Below are 20,287 nucleotides of genomic sequence, written 5' to 3'. Positions count from 1 at the left end.
TTGGAGTTGTCTGTTATTTGCTAATCTTATTTACAAATATTTTCTGTTATGTTCACAGATATCAATAAACACACACAGACATACTCACTCTCTCTTAACAAAACATGACAGCTAGCAATTAATTTTGGGCTTGTGATTGTTAGGCCACATATTTGGTTCTTGGACCAGGTCATACATTATGTCCTTGAATAAAATACATTTCCTATTGTTCCATACTACTTAGATGAAAGGGAGTACCTGTTGGCAACTTGGGGCTGACTTTACAAGAGAGAATCTTATCACTTTAACTCTTTCAGACGAATTTAGCTAAATAACAGTCATTATTAAAATAGTGTTTGGAATATAATTTCACATGAAATTTTGATGGAAGGTTTCAACTTGTTTATCTTTTAAACAGAAAGTTTGAATCAATAGAAGCTGGGGTGGTTTGTTATCGCTTTGAAAACTAGTATAAGCTCTGGTTTGATGAGCTTGTGGGTTTTGAAATAGACGGGCATTTAACAACACTCATAGTATAAGATTAGAGACATATCTATCCACTATGCATTTTACATCCTTGTAATCCTACAAGGACTACCATAGTTATTTATTGTTGAGTTGTTTGGAGACTGCAACGTATTGTATTTCTGCTTCTGCTTCATGAGATTTCACCCAACACAACTTCAAATGTTAAACAATATCTATACTTACAGGTGGGAGCAATGTTTTAAATAGTTCATCCTCTGTGTGCCTTCAGTGTATAGTTACTACACTTATGTGCGTGCGTGTGTGTATGTTGCCGAGTGTATTCTCAATTGCATCATATGCATTTTCTGTTTGCTATACATGTTGCGTTTTGGTTGTAATATTTTAGCACTTTATTCTTCACTATATTAATTATTTACTTACCAAAAAAATGAAATTCACCAATGCCATCTTCTGATCACTCACTCATCTAAATGCATATATGTCATATATATATATAATTATATATGTGTATTATATATATTATATATGTGTACTATATATATATTATTTATTTATATATATATATATATATATATATATATATGTGTATTATATATTATATATGTGTACTATATATATATTATTTATTTATATATATATATATATATATATATAATATATATATTATATATGTGTATTATATATATATATATTATATATGTGTATTATATATATATATATATTATATATGTGTATTATATATATATATTATATATGTGTATATATATATATTATTATATATATATATATATGTGTATTTTATATATATATATATATATATTATTATATGTGTATTATATATATTATATATGTGTATTTATATATATATATGTATGTATTATATATGTGTATTATATATATATTATATGTGTATTTTAAAATATATATATGTATTTTATAAATATTTATATATATAATTTTTTTTTTTTTTTGCACAAACTTGCTACATATGCACACAAACTGCATCATATCTGGATTCTTTTGAACTATTTGCTTGTTAAGTTTTCTTCTAACAGTTCCCCTCCCCTTTAATTGCTACCATTTTCTTCTTCTTCTGGTGTTTCGTATATTTGCGTGTACCATTTACATATCCATTTTCTTGATACTAACATTTGCTGGTATGGATTTTTTTTTTCTTCTTCTTCTTCTTTTCAATGAGAGTGTTGTTTTCACAGCTGGATGTCCTTGCTAACTTTGCTAAACCAGTCCAAGTATTTTTTTGTTTTTTTTTTGTCTTCTCACAGTCAGAGCAGAGTTATAGCCCTTGCTCAACACCAACAGCACACACTGGCTGGAAGAAAGGTTTGGATACACAACCATATACAGTCAGTGGTCCAACACCTTGACTTCACAGCTATCTGGGAAGCTATAAACATTGATGTTTTACAGTAAACATAAACATATATGAATCTTCCTCTCTCTCTGTCTCTCCCCCATCCTTTTTAATTATTAATCTCTACTCTGGTGGTCTGAATTTTTTCAAGCTTATAGTAATTGCTTTTTTGTGCATGGATTTTTCTTGGTAAAATAAAGTTTTCTCTCTCTTTTTTTTCTATTTTAATATATTTTGATGGTGAAATTTTGCCCTGGAAGTATTTTGATTGTTTTGTTTTCACTGTTATAAATTAAATAAATGTTATGATATTGTTTCTCTTTATATTGATTAAGTATATAATAGCTATAACGATGCTTGTTTAAATCCACTAATTCTTTTTAACCAATTAACTTCAACATTTATATTCATATATATATGTATTTTGCTCAGTGAATGAACACTTCCAAATTGTTGATATTTATGTTATTATTGTTATTGATGTTGTTGTTATTATTATTAAGGTGGTGGGTACCAGTCATGTACTGGGGTTGATGCAATCAACTTATGCTTCTCATTCAAATTGGCAAGTTATGGTTATCTCCACAGATTTTCTATAGAAATTTATTGCCAGCACCGATTTGTTATAACATTTCGTTTCTGAGTCTGCCTATGCAAAACAACAATGAGATTGAAGAGGACAGATGGGTAATGGGTGTATATGCCATTTTTTTCACTCCTTGATCAGCTCCCGTCCAACCCATTAATCGTCCATGAACCCATTGCTTAAATATCCACCAGATAGAGCGGTGTAACATTATTGGATATACCAGTTTTACATTATTAAACACATACCTGGCAGGTGGTACGTACATATTACATGCTGTTAATATGTACATACAAGTGAGACTTGATCCAAAATCATGTGGATGGGAAGAAGCAAGCTTTCGTGTGTGTTCAAAAATTATCTTCCTGCATATTTTTTTTTTTTTTCACTTGTTTCAGTCATTTGACTGTGGCCATGCTGGAGCACCGCCTTTAGTCGAGCAAATCGACTCCCAGGAGTCAACTTATTCTATTGGCCTCTTTTGCTGAACCACTAAGTTACGGGGACGTAAACACACCACCATTGTCAAACAATGTTGGGAGGACAAACACAGACACACAAACATATACATGCATATATACGACGGGCTTCTTTCAGTTTCCGTCTACCAAATCCACTCACGAGGCTTTGGTTGGCCTGAGGCTATAGTAGAAGACACTTACCCAAGGTGCCACACAGTGGGACTGAACCTGGAAAATTGTGGTTCGTAAGCAAGCTACTTACCACGCAGCCACTCTTGCGCCTAATCTGAAAATTAGTTTGTTTGTTTTTACTGTCCCTTGGTTCTTCCTTGCTTTGCTTAGGTATCTTAGCTATTCAGTTAGTTTAATGGTACAGGCAGAAATGACTGGAGATGACTGCTATTCTGAGACACCCTTCCTAGACATCACAAGTTGTATCTAAAATTGATACGAAGAGAAAAGTTGATGTGAACCTTCATGATTTTCTTCTCTCTATGCAAGTGAACATGAGGTTTTCCTTGATTTTCATGAATAATTATTAACCTGTCAGCTGCCTATATTTTCACCATCACCCTCTCCAAGACAGTGTTCACAATGCTATGGTAGGCTTATCCCAATTTCTTTAAGGTGGAGTTATATTTCTTTTTTGACTACCTCCCATCCATTTTGCTCACATGTTTGTGTATGTGATACTTTTGTTAACCATTTTTCTTAAAAGTAGAAAAAAAAGCTCTTTTATCAGTGAGTGGGATGAAGTCAGGTGGTTTACATGTCCCCAAGTGCGAAACTGTTGTAAAAAGGGTAATGAATGACCATAGGATTGCACCTAGAAAGTTACTCCTCTGAGGCACAAGTTCAGGCTAGGTTGTTTATAGAAGACCAGCAATAGCCCTTGCAAAACAGTCTCCCCTCTCCTCTTCACTCCACCGGTGTTATCCAGGGGAAAGGCAAAGGGGCTGATGCAGCTTGGCACCAGTGACATCGTAACTCATTTCTACAGCTAAATGAACAAGAGCGACATGAAATGAAGTGTTTTGCTCAAGAACACAACACACACAGACTGGTCCAGGAATCAAACTCACTAGCTCATGATTGTAAGCCTGATGCTCTAACCACTGAGCCACTGTTGTCATTTGTGTGATACCATAATCTTATACTGCATGCAGGAAAAAATTAAGAAAAAATCCTAGAAAATAAGTCAGTGTGCTCTTATTTTTTCTAAACATTCTTATGGGACTGTTGCTAAATTGCATAACTACATATGTAAAGAAGCTTTGGAGAACTGAGTAGGCCATCCAAATTGGGTCACTGATCATTTCTCTTACCAAATCTCCATAGCTTTTCAGAAACACATAGAAATCATGTCAACTCATTTCTCCACCACCACAACTCTAAACACGGGTCTTTGTGCCCTCCTCATAAAGAAACTTTCAGTGGTTTTTTATGCATTTGTATAAACCCTGTGAAGGTGTGTGGCCTAGTGGTTAGGATGTTGCACTTGAGATTGCTAGATTGTAGGTTCAATTCCAAGACTGAGCAGCATGTTGTGTTCTCAAGCAAAGCACTTCATCTCACATTGCTTTAGTGCTGTGTGAAGGCTGTTCTGTCAACGAATAGACCCAGCGATGGGTTTATTCTTTGACCCAATATATATATATATATATATATATATATATATATATATATATATATATATATAGTGACCCAATATATATTATACACTCTCAGAGTGGTTGGCATTAGGAAGGGCATCCAGCTGTAGAAACTCTGCCAGATCAGATTGGAGCCTGGTGCAGCCATCTGGTTTTCCAGACCTCAGTCAAATTGTCCAACCCATGCACTGGGACTGAACCTAGAACCAATAATTATTTATCAGCTGGCAGAATTGTGAGTTGGGCAAAATGTCTAGTTTTCCTTCCTGTTTGTCTTGTTCAGAGCTCAAATCATGTTGTGGTTGACTTTGCCTTTTATCTTGGGGTTGATGTAATCGGTTTATCCATCCCCTAAAATCAGTTTATTCATCCCCTAAAATTGCTGGCCTTGTACCAAAATTTGAAACCATTAATTATAGTTAATTGCTTTTTGTTTTTTGTATCATTTGTGGATATTATTTTCATCAATTTTTTTCTTCTTTCACATTTTCAAATACTAATTGAGGTCAATTAGTAATATCAAAATAAGTAATTAATTTTAAACATTTATTTTTAAGACTGTTTAACAACAACAAAAAGTTGTTTTTCTTTCTTTTCGTTCCACAAAAAAAAAAAATTTTTTAATATAATTTTCTTTTTTTTTTTTCTTTTCTTTTGCTTTATTTTTGTCCTTTTTAGGCACCAACCCATTTACCGGAAGTGGAACGAACCCCTTTGAACAATCTACAGCCCGAGTGCCCCTGCGTCAAATGCAGCAGTCTCAACAACAGAGTTTCACCTCGGTGAACAATGCTGACGTGCTCCCAAGACCTCTCATTCCATTTAATACACCTCTACAGCCTGGTATACAGCAGCCAAATCAACCCAGCAATCCGTTTCTTTAACAGCAGTTTGTTTGACTGTCATGAACGATGACGATTTAAGGAATCCGTTCGAGGGTTTCTTTTGGTTTTTTGGTTGTTTTTTTTTTTTTGAAAACCAAACTCCTGTTTCTTTTCCTTTCTATCTTCTCCTCCCTTTTTTTTTTTTTTCCTTATAACGACAAAATGGAACAAGAAGACAAACGGACGAGGAAAGAAAAAAAAAAAACAGAAAGAAAGAAAGAAAGAAAATAAAGGGAAAAAAAAAAAGCAAATATATTTAAAAATAAAAAACAAATAAACCAAGTTGGGAAAAAAAAAATGGTGAGGAAAGATAAAAAAGAAAAACAACACGAAAAGACAAAGCAACAACTCTGAATACTGCTACTTGTAAAAACTAACCAATGACAAAAATAAGATATCTGTATCATCACAGTCTGTTTTAGTGATAGTGGTGATGATAGTAGTGGTGGTGGTGATGACGATGATGATGATGACAATGATGGCGGTGATGAGGATGGTGACCAGAGATGGTGGTGGTGCTACATAAACAAGAAATAAGGAATATAACAAACTTTTACCTTTGTTTGTTCTGATGATTACCATTATAATTATAATTATTATTATTATGATTATTAATATTATTATTCTCATTAATATTATTATTACTATTAATGTCGTTATTATATTCATTTATTATTGTTGTTATTTTTAATAAGAAATTTTGAAAAAAAAATTAGGTGGAGTCGGGGTGGGATATTGATTGTCTTTTGCTACTCTTCCCACCTGAAGAATCAGAATTGCACAATATGAGAGAGAGAGAGAGGGGATGGATCTTGGGTGAAATTTTAATAAACACCAACAAAACTCCAAACACAGCACATATAACTTTGTGTGTGTGTGTGTGTATGAATGCGAATATACACACGTGTATATGTGTTTGTGAATAAACACACGTGCTCTAATGTGTATATATATGTTTGTGAATCCAGGGATGTGAATACACTGTCATACTTTTGAGTGAGTGTTAGTGTATGCATGCATGTGTGTGTGTGTATGTGAGAGAGAGAGAGAGACAGAGAGAGAATGTGTATGTCAGTATACATACATAATCTTGTGTATGTGTGAATATACATACATACTCTTGTGTATGTGTGTGAGTCAGTGCAATTATACACACCACACACACACATGCACATACATACAATCATTCTTCCTTATATACCTAGTGGCTATTGAAAAGGAAAGATAAAAATAAATATGCAAAGTTAATCCTATTGGCGGGAAGAAACTATTTCGTTACTTGAAGCCATCAATGGAATTCTTGGATTCTTTCGTCTTTAACCAACCCAAATTCTTACATTTATTTAACCTTTTGAATTATTTCTTTTTTCTGTTTTTGCCATTACTTATTCTTTTTTTTCTTTTTGTTTTTTTTTTTTTTACATTTTATGTTTATTTTGGGTTTGTTTTTTTTTTTTTAACCGTAACAGCAGCAAGAATAAAACTTAAAATATTGATATATAAAAATCAAAATATGGCTCGGATTGCATTTATATTTTCATACACACACTCACATGCATATATATATATATATATATACATACATATACATATATATATATATACATACATATATGTATATATATATATATGTATATATATATATATATATATATATATATATATAGACACACACATATTCATATGTATGTATGGTGTATGATATACACCCATCCACACATACAATTTTTTAACCTGAGGTGACAATGGAAGAATGTCTGCTGTACTTCTTCTGAAGGAATCACTACTTACTACAATTCTATTTCCTTATTTTATAAATCTTTTATTATAGATTTTACTTCGTGTGTATGTACGTATGTATGTATGTATGTATGTATGTATGTGTGTGTGTGTTTAAAATATACTGGAGATTCTAGTCTGACATATCCTCATCTTTTCATCCTTCCTTCACACACATGTATGTTTGGGTGTATATGTATGCGTATATATATATGTGTGTGTGTGTGTGTGTATATATATATATGAATATGTATGTGTATGTATATATATATATATATATATGAATATGTATGTGTGTATATATATGAATATGTGTGTACATATATATATATATATATATGAATATGTGTATATATATGTACGTGTGTGTGTGTGTGTAATATATCTACATATGTTTGTCTGTTTAAATATACATATGAATGTGTGTTTATATATACATGTGTGTGTGTATATGTGTATATACAAATGTATATACATTTGTGTGTATATTTCCATAGGTATATATATATGGGGGGGGGGTTGCTTATTTGTTTTATTTTTAACTTTATTTAATTTTATTTTTGAAAATATAGTATGAGACATTAATAATAATAATAATAATAATATCCTGCTATGTTGGTATGAGTTCTGAAATATCTTTGAAAAAATTGCTTTTCTGTAAATTTTGTACTTAACGCTATCATTCACTCCGTATAAATGACAACATTTTACAGTTTCGGCTTCATGTATATCTTTGCTAGAGACAAACAACAACAGCAGCAACCAACAACAACAACAGCAACACCTTATTGCCTGCATGTTCACTTGCTTCTCAACTAATTAAAAATAAAAAAACCCAGAAACAAAACAAAAACAAAACAAAAAAAAAAACAAGTAAATTTATTGGGGAGTGGAGTGGACTGGTGGGGACAAATCAGAAACGTGGTCAACTTCTAAATTGACAGCAACCAATACTGAAGGCAACAATGATAAAAAAGGAGGCGAAATTGCAAGCAAGAAAGTGGGAAGATATCTGTGAATACCATTTGGAAGGTGGGGATTGTTTTCCCTTTTTTTTTTTTTTCGTCATTTCAATTCAAATTCTACCTCTTCCCTCCAGAATTTGCCAAAACAAAACAAAAAAAAAAAAATGAAAAAAAAAAAATAAAGAAACAAAGATCCTGTATTGCATATTTTCTAATATTTGATGTGGACATCAAAACTAAAATCAAACTATTTTATTATTATACACACACACACACACACACACTGAAAGTATTGTTTTCTGCCCTCTCCAACGCTCCCCCACTTCTTTCTCTGATGATGCCCTTTCTGTACCCAGCTTTTCTCCAGTCTTTAGTCCACCCCCTACCTGCCCCTTTCGTCCCACTGTTCATCTCTACCCCCCCCCCATCTGACACCATGGCATTTTCTGAAAGGGACTTTTTAGTTTATTATTAACAGAAACTTATTGTTAATCTGTATATTAAGCTCATGTTGATAATAAAGATAATAATCAGATAAGGTGTGTGTAAAAGAAAAAACAAAAAAAGCGAACTAGGAAACATGTTACACAGGTAGAAAGAAAAGTTTATATATGTACACATAAATGTTTGTATGTACATGTATATGTATACACACACACACACACACATGTATATGTTTGCATATATATATATGTATATATATATATATGTATATGTGGAAGAAAAAAAGTCAAGGTAGAAAATGCTAAAATAATTTTATAAAAAACATTTCAGTACCGGTTTCAGCCATTGAGACTTTTTCAACTGTAAGTACAGAAAACAATGAAATTTTGGAAAAATTAAATTTTTTAAAATTTAATTTTTCCCAGATTTAATTGCTTTCCGTACTTACAGTTGAAAAAGTCTATGACTGAAACGGGTGCTGAAATGTTTTTTATAAAATTATTTTAGCATTTTCTACTTTGACTTTTTTTTTCCATATATATCAACTTGTGTGTTTCTTTTCAACCTTCTACATACATATATATACACACACACACATATGTTCATGTTTAGCTCACATGAAATATTCTGAATTTTGCAATTAAGGCAAATGAACAGGCACTCAATTTCCCCGAAGTCATTGGCATATAACGTCGCTAGTTTCTATTTAACTCAAACACTTTTTTTTATATTTCATTATAGTTTCATTATTTATTTACATATATGAGAAATATGTCATTTGTCATTTCATAGAAGTACTTCAGAGTCTGGCATTCACTTAAAAGTTAAACAAAAGACAAAAATCAGGACAAACAAACATTTGAGGGGTAAACACTGAGGATGTTGTTGTACTCCGTCTTTGAATGCAGGAATCGATATTCTCATCAGGCAGTGAAGCAGCTCCATAGGTGCTTTGATCACTGGCGTCACAGCACTAAAGCTGTTTGGAACCATCTACTGCTATAAGCAACAAAACTCCCATACAGCAACACAAACCTTGCTGAGTCAGATGTTGTGGCTTCTGGGCCAGATGTTTCTGCCACCCGCAATGCTCATTCTCACTTAAACCACTGCAGATGTAATGGCTTTCATTCTCAGCAGCTTCTGACAATTTCTAACAATTTTTTTTTTTTTTTTTGTCCTTTTTGTTTCAAAATGTCTATTTTTGAAAGTGGAAGGTTTGGATGTATTAAGTCCTTATCATAATTTCAACAAAGCCAGTGTACAGTCTTAGCAAACTATGAACTAGTTTTCTTTCTAATTGAAACTAGGATTTTTTTTTTTTTAAATTAAATATTACATTGCCTGTTCTCTTGAAAAAGGCAAGTCCCTTCAACCCTTCCCCTCTAAATATTTACTGTTTTATACCTTTCATGTAATAAAGTATTATTTTAAACAGCGTGTAACCTCCTAGATTTTTCAATATTTCAATGCTGTTATCCCTCTCCACTATTTAAAAATACAAAAATTTTTTTTTTTTAATTTATTAATTTATCTACCCAGAGCTTTAATTACTGATGTGAGCTTCCTTTTGTGTGTGCTACCACTATCATCACTACCACCACTACCACCACCACCACCACCACCCCTACGACCAGTTTCACTGTGACCACCACCACCACCACCACCACCACTATAATTTCCTGCTGTCATTCCAAAACCCCTCATGTTCAAAGCTACTGATTTGTGCGGTTGATCTTCCTTGCTAACAAAAAAAAAAAAGACTGCATTTGTTCCTATCTACATGTACGCTTGTTGGGAACTTGCCTTTTGCTATTACACAAAACCCACCCCTCCCCCTTTCCTATTTTTACCCTTTTTTTTTTTTTTTTAATATTTTTCCTTTCTTTGATTTTGTATAATTTCAGGAAAAAAAAATCTCATCAAATTTTTTTTTTTTGTTATTTTTATTAAATCTAAACAAAGTATAATTTATAAAAAATATTAATACTGATAATAATAACAGCAAAAAAACAAAAAACAAAATGAAATTTTAAGAAATACAAATGTGTGCATGAAGTTGTTACTGAGTCCAGACACGACCATCTGGTTAAGGAGTTTATTTCATAACCATATGGTTTTGTATGTGATGCCATTGCACAGCAGTAACACCTTGGGCAAGTGTCTTCTACCACAGCCTCCAGCATGGCCTGTACCTTGTAAGTGAAATTTGGAAGAAGAAAATTGTGTGGGAGCTCATTGCATGTGTGTATATGTGTGTATACATACATATGTGTATATATGCGTGTGTATATGTGTATGTATGTATATGTTTCGCTGCGTATGTATGTGTGTATATATGTATATATGCATGTATGTGTGTGTGTATATATAGATATAGGTATATATACACACGTGTATGTATGTAAATTAATGCTAATCAAAAATACCTGGTGGTATTGAAATATGTCCCTTTATCTCAAAGGATGACCAAGCCAGTCAATTAATTAACTTACGTTGATAAAAATTAATACTGGGCTAAGTACTTGGATCGATACCATTGACTGGAGAAACGGGGGGGAATGCCTTGAAGGTGATGCTCCAGCATGGCCATAATGCAGTACATTGAATAAAAAGTACTGCAGTGTGTTTTTGTATTTTAGGAGAGGCTGCAGCCGAGTAACAATTATTTGGGCTTTACAAGTACACGCAGGTTGATTCTCGCCATAGTTATTATATATTTTCTAAATGTCGCATGGAGTTTGAGGTATTCAAAGCTATCTTATTAAACCATAATTATTATTATTGTTGTTGTTGTTGTTGTTGTTATTATTATGGTGGTAGTGGTGGTGGGAAGGGAGAGTCAAAAGTAAACATGTATGTATGTATGTATGCATGTATGTGTATACATACAGACAACCAAGTGATTTTTTAAAACTTTTTGTTTCCAGAACTATTTGCTGATTTAAACTAACTTCCATAGAAATCTGGATCATTTTGCTGTTTGGGATTTTACTTCAACACTACATACTTGCGCTCACACACTTGTATATATGTATGTGTATATATATATATATATATATGTGCACACATACACATACATGTATATAGAGACTTTTGTATATATACGTATGTATATGCTTATATATATATATATATATATATATATACACATTCGTGTATATATATATATATATTATATATATATATATATATATATACACATTCGTGTATATATGTTTATATATATATATATATATATATATATATATATATATACACATTCGTGTATATATGTGTATATATGTTTATATATATATATATATACATTTGTGTATATATGTTTATATATATATATACACACACGTGTATATATGTTTATATATATATATACATATTTGTGTATATATGCTTATATATATATATATATACATGTACACATACACACACACAAATATATTTCATATATGGATTGATCTTTAACTGATTCATTCTCCTGACCATCATGGTTTAATACCGTTCTTCCAAGTAATTTTTGTTTGCCATACTAACCACTGGCTATTATAGGCTTTACATGTATGCATAAATGTGTGTGTATGTATATGTGTGTATGCATTATGAGTGCGTATGTATATGCATGTATTTGCGTATGTGTGTGTATATGCAGGATGTTTGTGTGTATGTGTGTGTGTGTGTATATATAACATCCTCAGAAGAAAAAGAATCAAAATAATTTATCTTTTCAGGGCAAAACTCAGAGAAAACATCTGTGAAAACCATAGTTCTACTGTGGTTATTATTATTATTATAAAGGTGGTGAGTTCACAGAATTGTTAGCATGCTGGACAAAATGCTTTGCAGTATTTTGCCTGTCACTACGTTCTGAGTTCAAATTCCGCCGAGATCAACTTTACCTTTCATCCTTTCGGTGGGATCGATAAATTAAGTACCAGTCATATACTGGGGTTGACGTGATTGACTTTACTGCTCCTGCAAAATTTCAAGTTATTACTATTGTTATTCCCAAGGTGGCGAGCTGGCAGAATCGTTAGCATGCTGAGGGAAATGCTTAGCGTTAATCTGACCGTCGCTACATTCTGAGTTCAAATTCCGCCAAGGTCGACTTTACCTTTCATCCTTTGGGGTCGATTAAATAAATACCAGTTGAACTCTGGGGCCACTATAATCAACTTATCCCCACCTCCCCTAAGCTGCCTTTGTAGCAAAAATTTGAAATAATTATTATTGTTATTATTATTATTATTATTATTATTATTATTATTATTAACTCCGGTTTGAGTAGTTTTTCTTTACGTTTGCATAAATGTGAATGCACATTTGTGAGAGTAAATGTGTTTATATATAGATGTATATATATATATATCTGTGTGCGTAACTGTTAATATTTATATTTTTTCTGTTTTCATTTCAACATCTGAACAACAAATGAATAAAAAAAACTAAACTAAAATAAAATAAATCTACACAAAAAAGAAATTGGTGAGAAACAAAGAAAGAAGAGGCTTAGAGCTGATTCCTATCTGTGAAGTAGTTCTATTTTCTAATAATCGCTTTGTGTCCGCAAATGAACTGAATTCATTTTGCACAAATTTATATTCTCTTAAAAAGACATTTCGAAACAGTTCCTGAGAAATAAAATTGCTTGGGCTTCATTAATAATAAGAACAGTATTTCTTTTCCTCACTCCTATGTTGTGTTTGTGGATACATTTTTCAGCTGAAAAGAAAATTTAAATTGTACAGAACTTGAGAGTTTGTAGACAAAGAGATAACCTGTGATTTAAATGCACTGCTAACACAGTAAGAAGGTGAGCTGGCAGAAACGTTAGCATGCCGGGCGAAATGCTTAGCGGTATTTCGTCTGCGTTACGTTGTGAGTTCAAATTCCGCCGAGGTCGACTTTGCTTTTCATCCTTTCAGGGTCGATAAATTAAATACCAGTTACGAACTGGGGTCGATGTAATCGACTTAATACCTATGTCTGTCCTTGTTTGTCTCCTCTGTGTTTAGCCCCTTGTGGGTAATAAAGAAATAGGTATTGGCTTATAAGAAGGTTTAATATATTTTGTAGCATACTTCGGTTGCATAACAAAATACCGTGTGCCTACAAGTCATTAAAAGAGATAATGATTTGTGTGTGTGTGCATGCGTGCGTGCAACTGTATGATGCTGGAGGTGTCTACGAGTTTATCATCATATAATGTCTTTCTTTTTTTAACCCTTTAGTGTTCACATTATTCTGCCGAAACTAATGCTTTTCCATCCACATTGTTTTGAACTAATCATGCATTATCTTGTAGCTATGAGATTTTGATGAGGTAGCTGTTAACTTTTAAGATGATATTGTAGGGTTGGTGTGAGAGGCCAGATCTGGCCAGTTTGAACATAAAACAGGCAGAATACCTTTGGCCGGATATGGCCGGTTTAAATGCTAAAGGGTTAAAGGTGTAGTCCAAGGGGGAAATTTGCCTCCAAATAAACTTGAAGAGCCAACATACGATGGTGAATGAATGAATGCATGTCTTTATCTTTTCTTTCAGTCAGTGGAGCACGGCCATGCTGGGGCACTATCCTGAAGAGTTTCCTCAAACCAAATCGACCCCCAGTAATTTCTTTTTTTTTCTTTCTTCTTTTATGGCTGGTATTTACTCCATTGATTCTCTTGCCAAACTGCTAAGTTGTGGGGAGGGGGGAGCGTAAACAAGCCAACACCGGATGAAGAGCAGCAGCAGAGGACAAACACAAAGAGATACACACATGTATATACCATATATTAAAAAGCAGTTTCCATCCTTTGGTGACCCGAGATGTGTTTTTATAATAATAATGAAATTGTTGTATACAGTGCTCAGGTGCACCACAACTTGTCAGAGTATATGCAGTAATGTACAAATGTCTGGAAAGCAAACAATGCATGAGTCAGACACATGCTTGTGTATGTATGGAGGGGAGAAAATCAGGTGCAGTGTCAGCGAATCTCAGAAAGCATGGAAGTTTTGAGAAAATCAGGTGCAGTGTTGGTGAATCCCAGAAAGCATGGAAGTCCCGAAGGATGCAGCGCTCCGACAACCAACAACCGATGCCGGCAGCCTGTTCCATGCTTCAGCAACTCTCAGCGTGAAAAAATGTTTCCTGAAGTCATGGGAGCTGTGCTGTCCCCCGACTTTGCAAATATGTTTTAATAAAACATATTGGCACTTAGTCCCAACACACATGAAGTTGATAATATACTGGGTTTGGGAAAAAAAAAATAATAAATATATTCTGATAAAATAAACTTCATCAATAGTTTCTCCCCTGGTCTTCTTGTTATAAATCATTATTATAACTAAGATGGCAAGCTGAGAGAATTGCTAGCACTCCAGGCAAAATGCTTAGAAGTGTTTCATCTGTCTCTACGTTCTGAGTTCAAATGTTGCCAGGACTGACTTGGCCTTTCATCCCTTTCAGGGTCGATAAAGTCGGGGTCAACTTTGCCTTTTATCCCCCTCAGAATCAATAAAATAAGTACCAGTTGAACACCGGGGTGGAATTAATTGACTTACCCACTTCTCTGAAATTGCTGGCCTTCTGCCAAAATTTGAAATCATCATCATCATCATTATTATTATTATTATTATTATTATTATTCAAGGTGTTGAGCTGGCAGAATTGTTAGCCTACCCAGCAAAATGCTTAGAAGTGTTTCATCTGTCTTTACGTTCTGAGTTCAAATGTTGCCAGGACTGACTTGGCCTTTCATCCCTTTCAGGGTCAATAAAGTCGGGGTCAACTTTGCCTTTTGTTCCCTTCAGAATCAATAAAATAAGTACCAGTTGAACACTGGGGTGGAATTAATTGACTTACCCACTTCTCTGAAATTGCTGGCCTTCTGCCAAAATTTGAAATCATCATTATTATTATTGTTATTATTATTATTATTATTATTCAAGGTGGTGAGCTAGCAGAATTGTTAGCCTACCAGGCAAAATACATAGAAGTGTTTCATCTGTCTATGTTTTGAGTTCAAATGTTGCCAGGATCGACTTTCCTCCCTTTCGGGGGTCAATAAAGTAACTACCAGTTGAACTTTGGGGTCGATGTAATCGACTTGTCCCCCCCCCCAAAAAAAAATTTCAGGTCTTGTGCCTATAATAGAAAGGATTGTTATTGTTATTGAAGGCTATGATTTGGCAGAATCATTAACACGCTGGGTAAAATGCTTAGCGGTATTTCAGCCCTCCTTTATGTTCTTAGTTCAAATTCCACCAATGTTGACTTTGCCTTTCATCCTTTCGGGGTCTATGAATTAAGTATCAGTGAAACACTGGGGATGATGTAATCAACTAGTCCCCTACAAAATTTCAGGCCTTGTTCCTCAAGTAGAAAGGATTATTATTGTTGTTACTACTACTGAGGTGAAATGCTTCATGGTATTGCATCCATCTTCACTTTCTGAGTTCGAATGTCACCAGGGTCAACTTTGCCTTACATCCCTTTTGGGGTCAATAAAATAAGTACTAGTGGAACATTGGGGTCAGTTTTATTGACAGAGTTCCTCCTTAAAGCCTGCTGACCATGTGCCAAAATTTGAAACTGTAGCGGTCTCTGATATCCTCACTGTTTGAGACACGGCAGGAATGATCTCGTTTGAGATTACAGCCATCTTTGGCCGAGTTGTTCCTGTTGTAACCACTAACCTGATTGGTTGACATGTGGCGCGAAATATCTCATTCCTGCTGTGTCTCTCAAACAGTGAGGATATCAGAGACCGCTACAAAACCATTATTATTAATGTTATTACAAATTTCAGGTCTTGCGTCTGTTGTAGAAAGGATTAATATTCCAAAGTCAGTGAACTGGCAGAATCATTGATATGTTAAACAAAATGCTTAGAAGCATTTGTTGCAGTTCTTTACAATGCGGGTTCAAATACTGCCTTTCATCATTTCAGGGTCAATAAATAAAATTTTTTTTTTTTTTTTTTTTAAATGTACCATTTAAGCACTTGGGTCCTTGCTGAAATTTTGCTGGCCTGAATTTGAAACAATTATTCCCTTTAGGGCAGGTGAGATCCCTGGACTAATAAAATCAATACTATGAAATGTAAAATAAACTAAAAGCCTTGCAGTATTTGGTTGTGTTGAGTTATATTCTGATTTCTAATCTCACTGATGTTGACTTCATGAATTCAGGGTATTTTAATGTCTATTTTCTTGGCACGTTTAATTCCATCGTCTATAAGTGAGGGCAGATAGCGTTGTCAGTGTTGTTCTGAGGTCCTGAGTATTTTCATCAGACAGTTTTGTGCAAATCCTTTTTACTAAATTAAAAGGAATATTTCTTTTGCGGTGTTTCAGGTGGCAGTAACTCAACTGAAGATATTGCTTTGAGTCCATTGGTTTATGATAAATGCTGGTTACAATTTGGTTGTTGACTTTTTTCTCAGAATATCCTAAGAAAGGGAATTGTTCTCTGCTATATTCCATTGTAAACTGAATGCTCGGATTTATACTATTTAGTATTTATTTAAATTCCGAAAGTTTATCAATGGTCTCATTCCAAATGATAAAGCAGTCATCGAGATATCTTTCCCAGTTTTCTGGGATCAATGTAATCAACTTAATCCCTTTGTCTGTCCCCTCTATGTTTAGCCCCCTGTGGGCAACAACGAAATAAATATATATATGTGCATAACAAGTAGATTCCAAGATTTGAAATCCAGCCTTGATTTTTTTTTCTACCAGTTCCTGTCTATTGTTCTCAACTTTTGCACTGAAAGTTATGAGATTCATTTGTATAACCAATAAACTTTTCAAGTCAAACTTAGGTCAAGGGAGAGGAGATGGAAAATACTGGGGTCAATGTAATTGACCTAACTCTTCCCTCAAAATTGCTGGCCATGTGTCCAAATTTCAAACAATAATATATTGTTTGAAATGGTAGGTGGGGGGCTCTGAAAGGGGTCTCAGGGAGTAGCATCCCTACCTTCCTAAGCTAGTTTCCCACCACAGTTCTTAAAAGACTGAGAAAAAATATGATTACAGAACCCAAAATTGATTTTACCAATTTTTGCTGTGCACCAGCCCCCAAAAGGTACATCTCTATTTTGCTTCCTTAACTCATGGACTGTAACCATGTGACTACACAACTTTCACCATCTCTACTTGTCAACATGGAGAGGCAAATTCTTTTACCTTTTCTCTTTCCTATTCATCCACCCTGCAGTCAACAAAAGATGAATTTAACTGCCTACAGAATGCATAACAAAACAGCAAGTAATCTATCACAACAAATTCAAGAATTTGTATCTTACAATGTAACAATGAAATAAAGGGCCAGTTCAACTAATATTTTTCTACCTCTCATATGAATCATTACACACAGTGGGATTGAACCAAAAACCATGTGGATGGGAAGCAAACTCCTTACCACACAGCCATGCTTATGCCTCTTTACTCTCTTTTACTTGTTTCAGTCGTTTGACTGCGGCCATGCTGGAGCACCGCCTCTAGTCAAACAACTCAACCCCGAGACTTATTCTTTGTAAGCCCAGTACTTATTCTATCGGTCTCTTTTGCCAAACCGCTAAGTGACGGGGACGTAAACACACCAGCATCGGTTGTCAAGCAATGCTAGGGGGACAAACAGACACACAAACACATATATATATACGACAGGCTTCTTTCAATTTCCGTCTACCAAATCCACTCACAAGGCATTGGTCGGCCTGGGGCTATAGCAGAAGACACTTGCCCAAGATGCCACGCAGTGGGACTGAACCCGGAACCATGCGGTTGGTTAGCAAGCTACTTACCACAAAGCCACTCCTGCGCCTGTATTGTTTAGGAGAAAATTTCATTAAAATATACCCATTCTCTTGCAAAACATGCGGAAACAATAATTAGTGAGTGGAATGGCACATTCGTATAGGTACACCCATATATATATATGTAGGTATAAGTTAGAGGTGTTTAAAACCTCTAAGGGATGGTTAAATCCAAAGGTGCTCCTGGTAATTAGCTGCATCTACCACCACAGCTGGTAAGCAGGAACAATCGTAAATGTACTATTACTACCACTGTTCTTCATTAATTAATTAAATTAATGTCTTACTAGTGCAAATGACTAACTTCTTCCTTTTATTATTCCTCCATCTTCTCAATAGTTTTAACCATTTACTCTTTTACTTGTTTCAGTCATTTGACTGCGGCCATGCTGGAGCACCGCCTTTTAATCGAGCAACTCGACCCCGGGACTTATTCTTTGCAAGCCCAGTACTTATTCTTTCGGTGTATTTTGCCGAACCGCTAAGTAACGGGGACATAAACACACCAGCATCGGTTGTCAAACAATGCTAGAGGGACAAACACAGACACACAAACGATGGGCTTCTTTCAGTTTCCGTCTACCAAATACACTCACAAGGCTTTGGTCGGCCCGAGGCCATAGCAGAAGACACTTGCCCAAGATGCCACGCAGTGGGACTGAACCTGGAACCATGTGGTTGGTAAGCAAGCTACTTACCACACAGCCACTCCTGCGCCTTTATATATATATATCAAAGTGTACAGTATTATATATACATTATGGCCAATCTTACTAATTGGTTTCGCACAAGTTGTTCAGTGTTATGCAACAGCCTGATTATGTAACCCTGTGCACTTCAGAGATGATAGTTATAGAATGAAATAGGGCAACTGCTCTCTATTATTGGAAGTGAAAAGGCACGTCTGTGAAAAGATGATGAAACAAACTGAGCAAGAATTAAGTCCAGGCACTGAAACATTTCTGGGGGTGTTGCAAGGTGACGAGTTTTTCTGGAAAAGTGTTTATGCTTTAGGGTTGCTGTTTTTGTAGAATTGGAATGGGTACAGTGGTTCTATATGTAGCGTGTTTTGGGGGTGGGGTGGGGGCAGCCAAAGGCATCAGCATGTTTTTTGTTTATTTGGTTAAAATCTTTGGAGCATTTGTATAGGTATTGTGTGTGTGTGTATGTAGGGGCAAGTGTACAGTATTATATATATCTTTTATAAACCCTCTTACAAATTGGTTTCATACTAGGGCATCAACAGGATGTTAGGTAACAGTCTGCTTATGTAACCCTATGCTCTCCAGAGTTGGTAGTTATGGAAATATGCTGTCCTCTATTGTTGGAGGACCAGTTTGTGGCTGCTGTGAAAAATGACAACACAATGATCTGAAGGATAGGCTAAAAGTTACACTCCTTGGCATCAACCTGTCTCTGGAGTGTTGTAAAGCAACAAGTTTTCTGGAAATGTATGGTTTAGCAGTTGGTATTCTTGTGGGGGTTTGAATGTGTGTAGTGATAGTATATGTGTAATGTTGGGGGTTGCGGGAGAAGAGGAAAGTAACTTAAGAGCCGGTGTGTGTTTTTTGTTTATTTCAGTTAAATTTTTTGGAGTATTTCTTTAGGTATGGAGAGAGTGTGTGTAAATCCAAGCGAGAGCTGATCATCGTTAGAAGATATTAAGGAGAGTATCTAATGACAGAATTAATTATGGACACATACATTTGTTGGTGTGTATAATACACACACACACATACATATGTACCACACTTTAAAAACAGAAATTCTGAAGAACATGCTTTTCAGCTGTCATCATGTGAAAAACTTATTTTACTTTCATTTTTATTATTATCATTATTATTTGTATTTACAATCAGATGATAAACG

General features: G+C 34.4%; 1 protein-coding gene and 1 long non-coding RNA gene across 10 annotated transcripts in view; both read left to right on the top strand.

The window, feature by feature from the left end:
* The window catches only part of LOC115222864 (epsin-2), a 114,764-nt gene extending 109,165 nt beyond the window's left edge, over positions 1–5,599 (top strand). For all 9 annotated transcript variants that reach the window (XM_029793228.2, XM_029793227.2, XM_029793220.2 and 6 more), the window contains one exon: positions 5,218–5,599. In XM_029793228.2, the coding sequence (XP_029649088.1) occupies positions 5,218–5,423 (206 nt within the window). In that variant the 3' untranslated portion in view covers positions 5,424–5,599. The remainder of the gene's footprint in view (positions 1–5,217) is intronic.
* Positions 5,600–14,508: 8,909 nt separating this feature from the next.
* Positions 14,509–18,589, top strand: LOC118767468. The gene is made up of 3 exons (XR_005003395.1): positions 14,509–14,570; positions 14,620–14,759; positions 18,578–18,589. It is a non-coding gene; the product is annotated as an uncharacterized LOC118767468 (long non-coding RNA).
* The last annotated feature ends 1,698 nt before the right edge of the window (positions 18,590–20,287 follow it).

This window comes from Octopus sinensis, linkage group LG21 (assembly GCF_006345805.1).
Source record: "Octopus sinensis linkage group LG21, ASM634580v1, whole genome shotgun sequence".
NCBI classification, from domain to species: Eukaryota; Metazoa; Mollusca; class Cephalopoda; order Octopoda; family Octopodidae; genus Octopus; species Octopus sinensis.
Note: the sequence above shows the minus strand (reverse complement) of the source record. Positions and strands in the feature narration are given on the sequence as shown.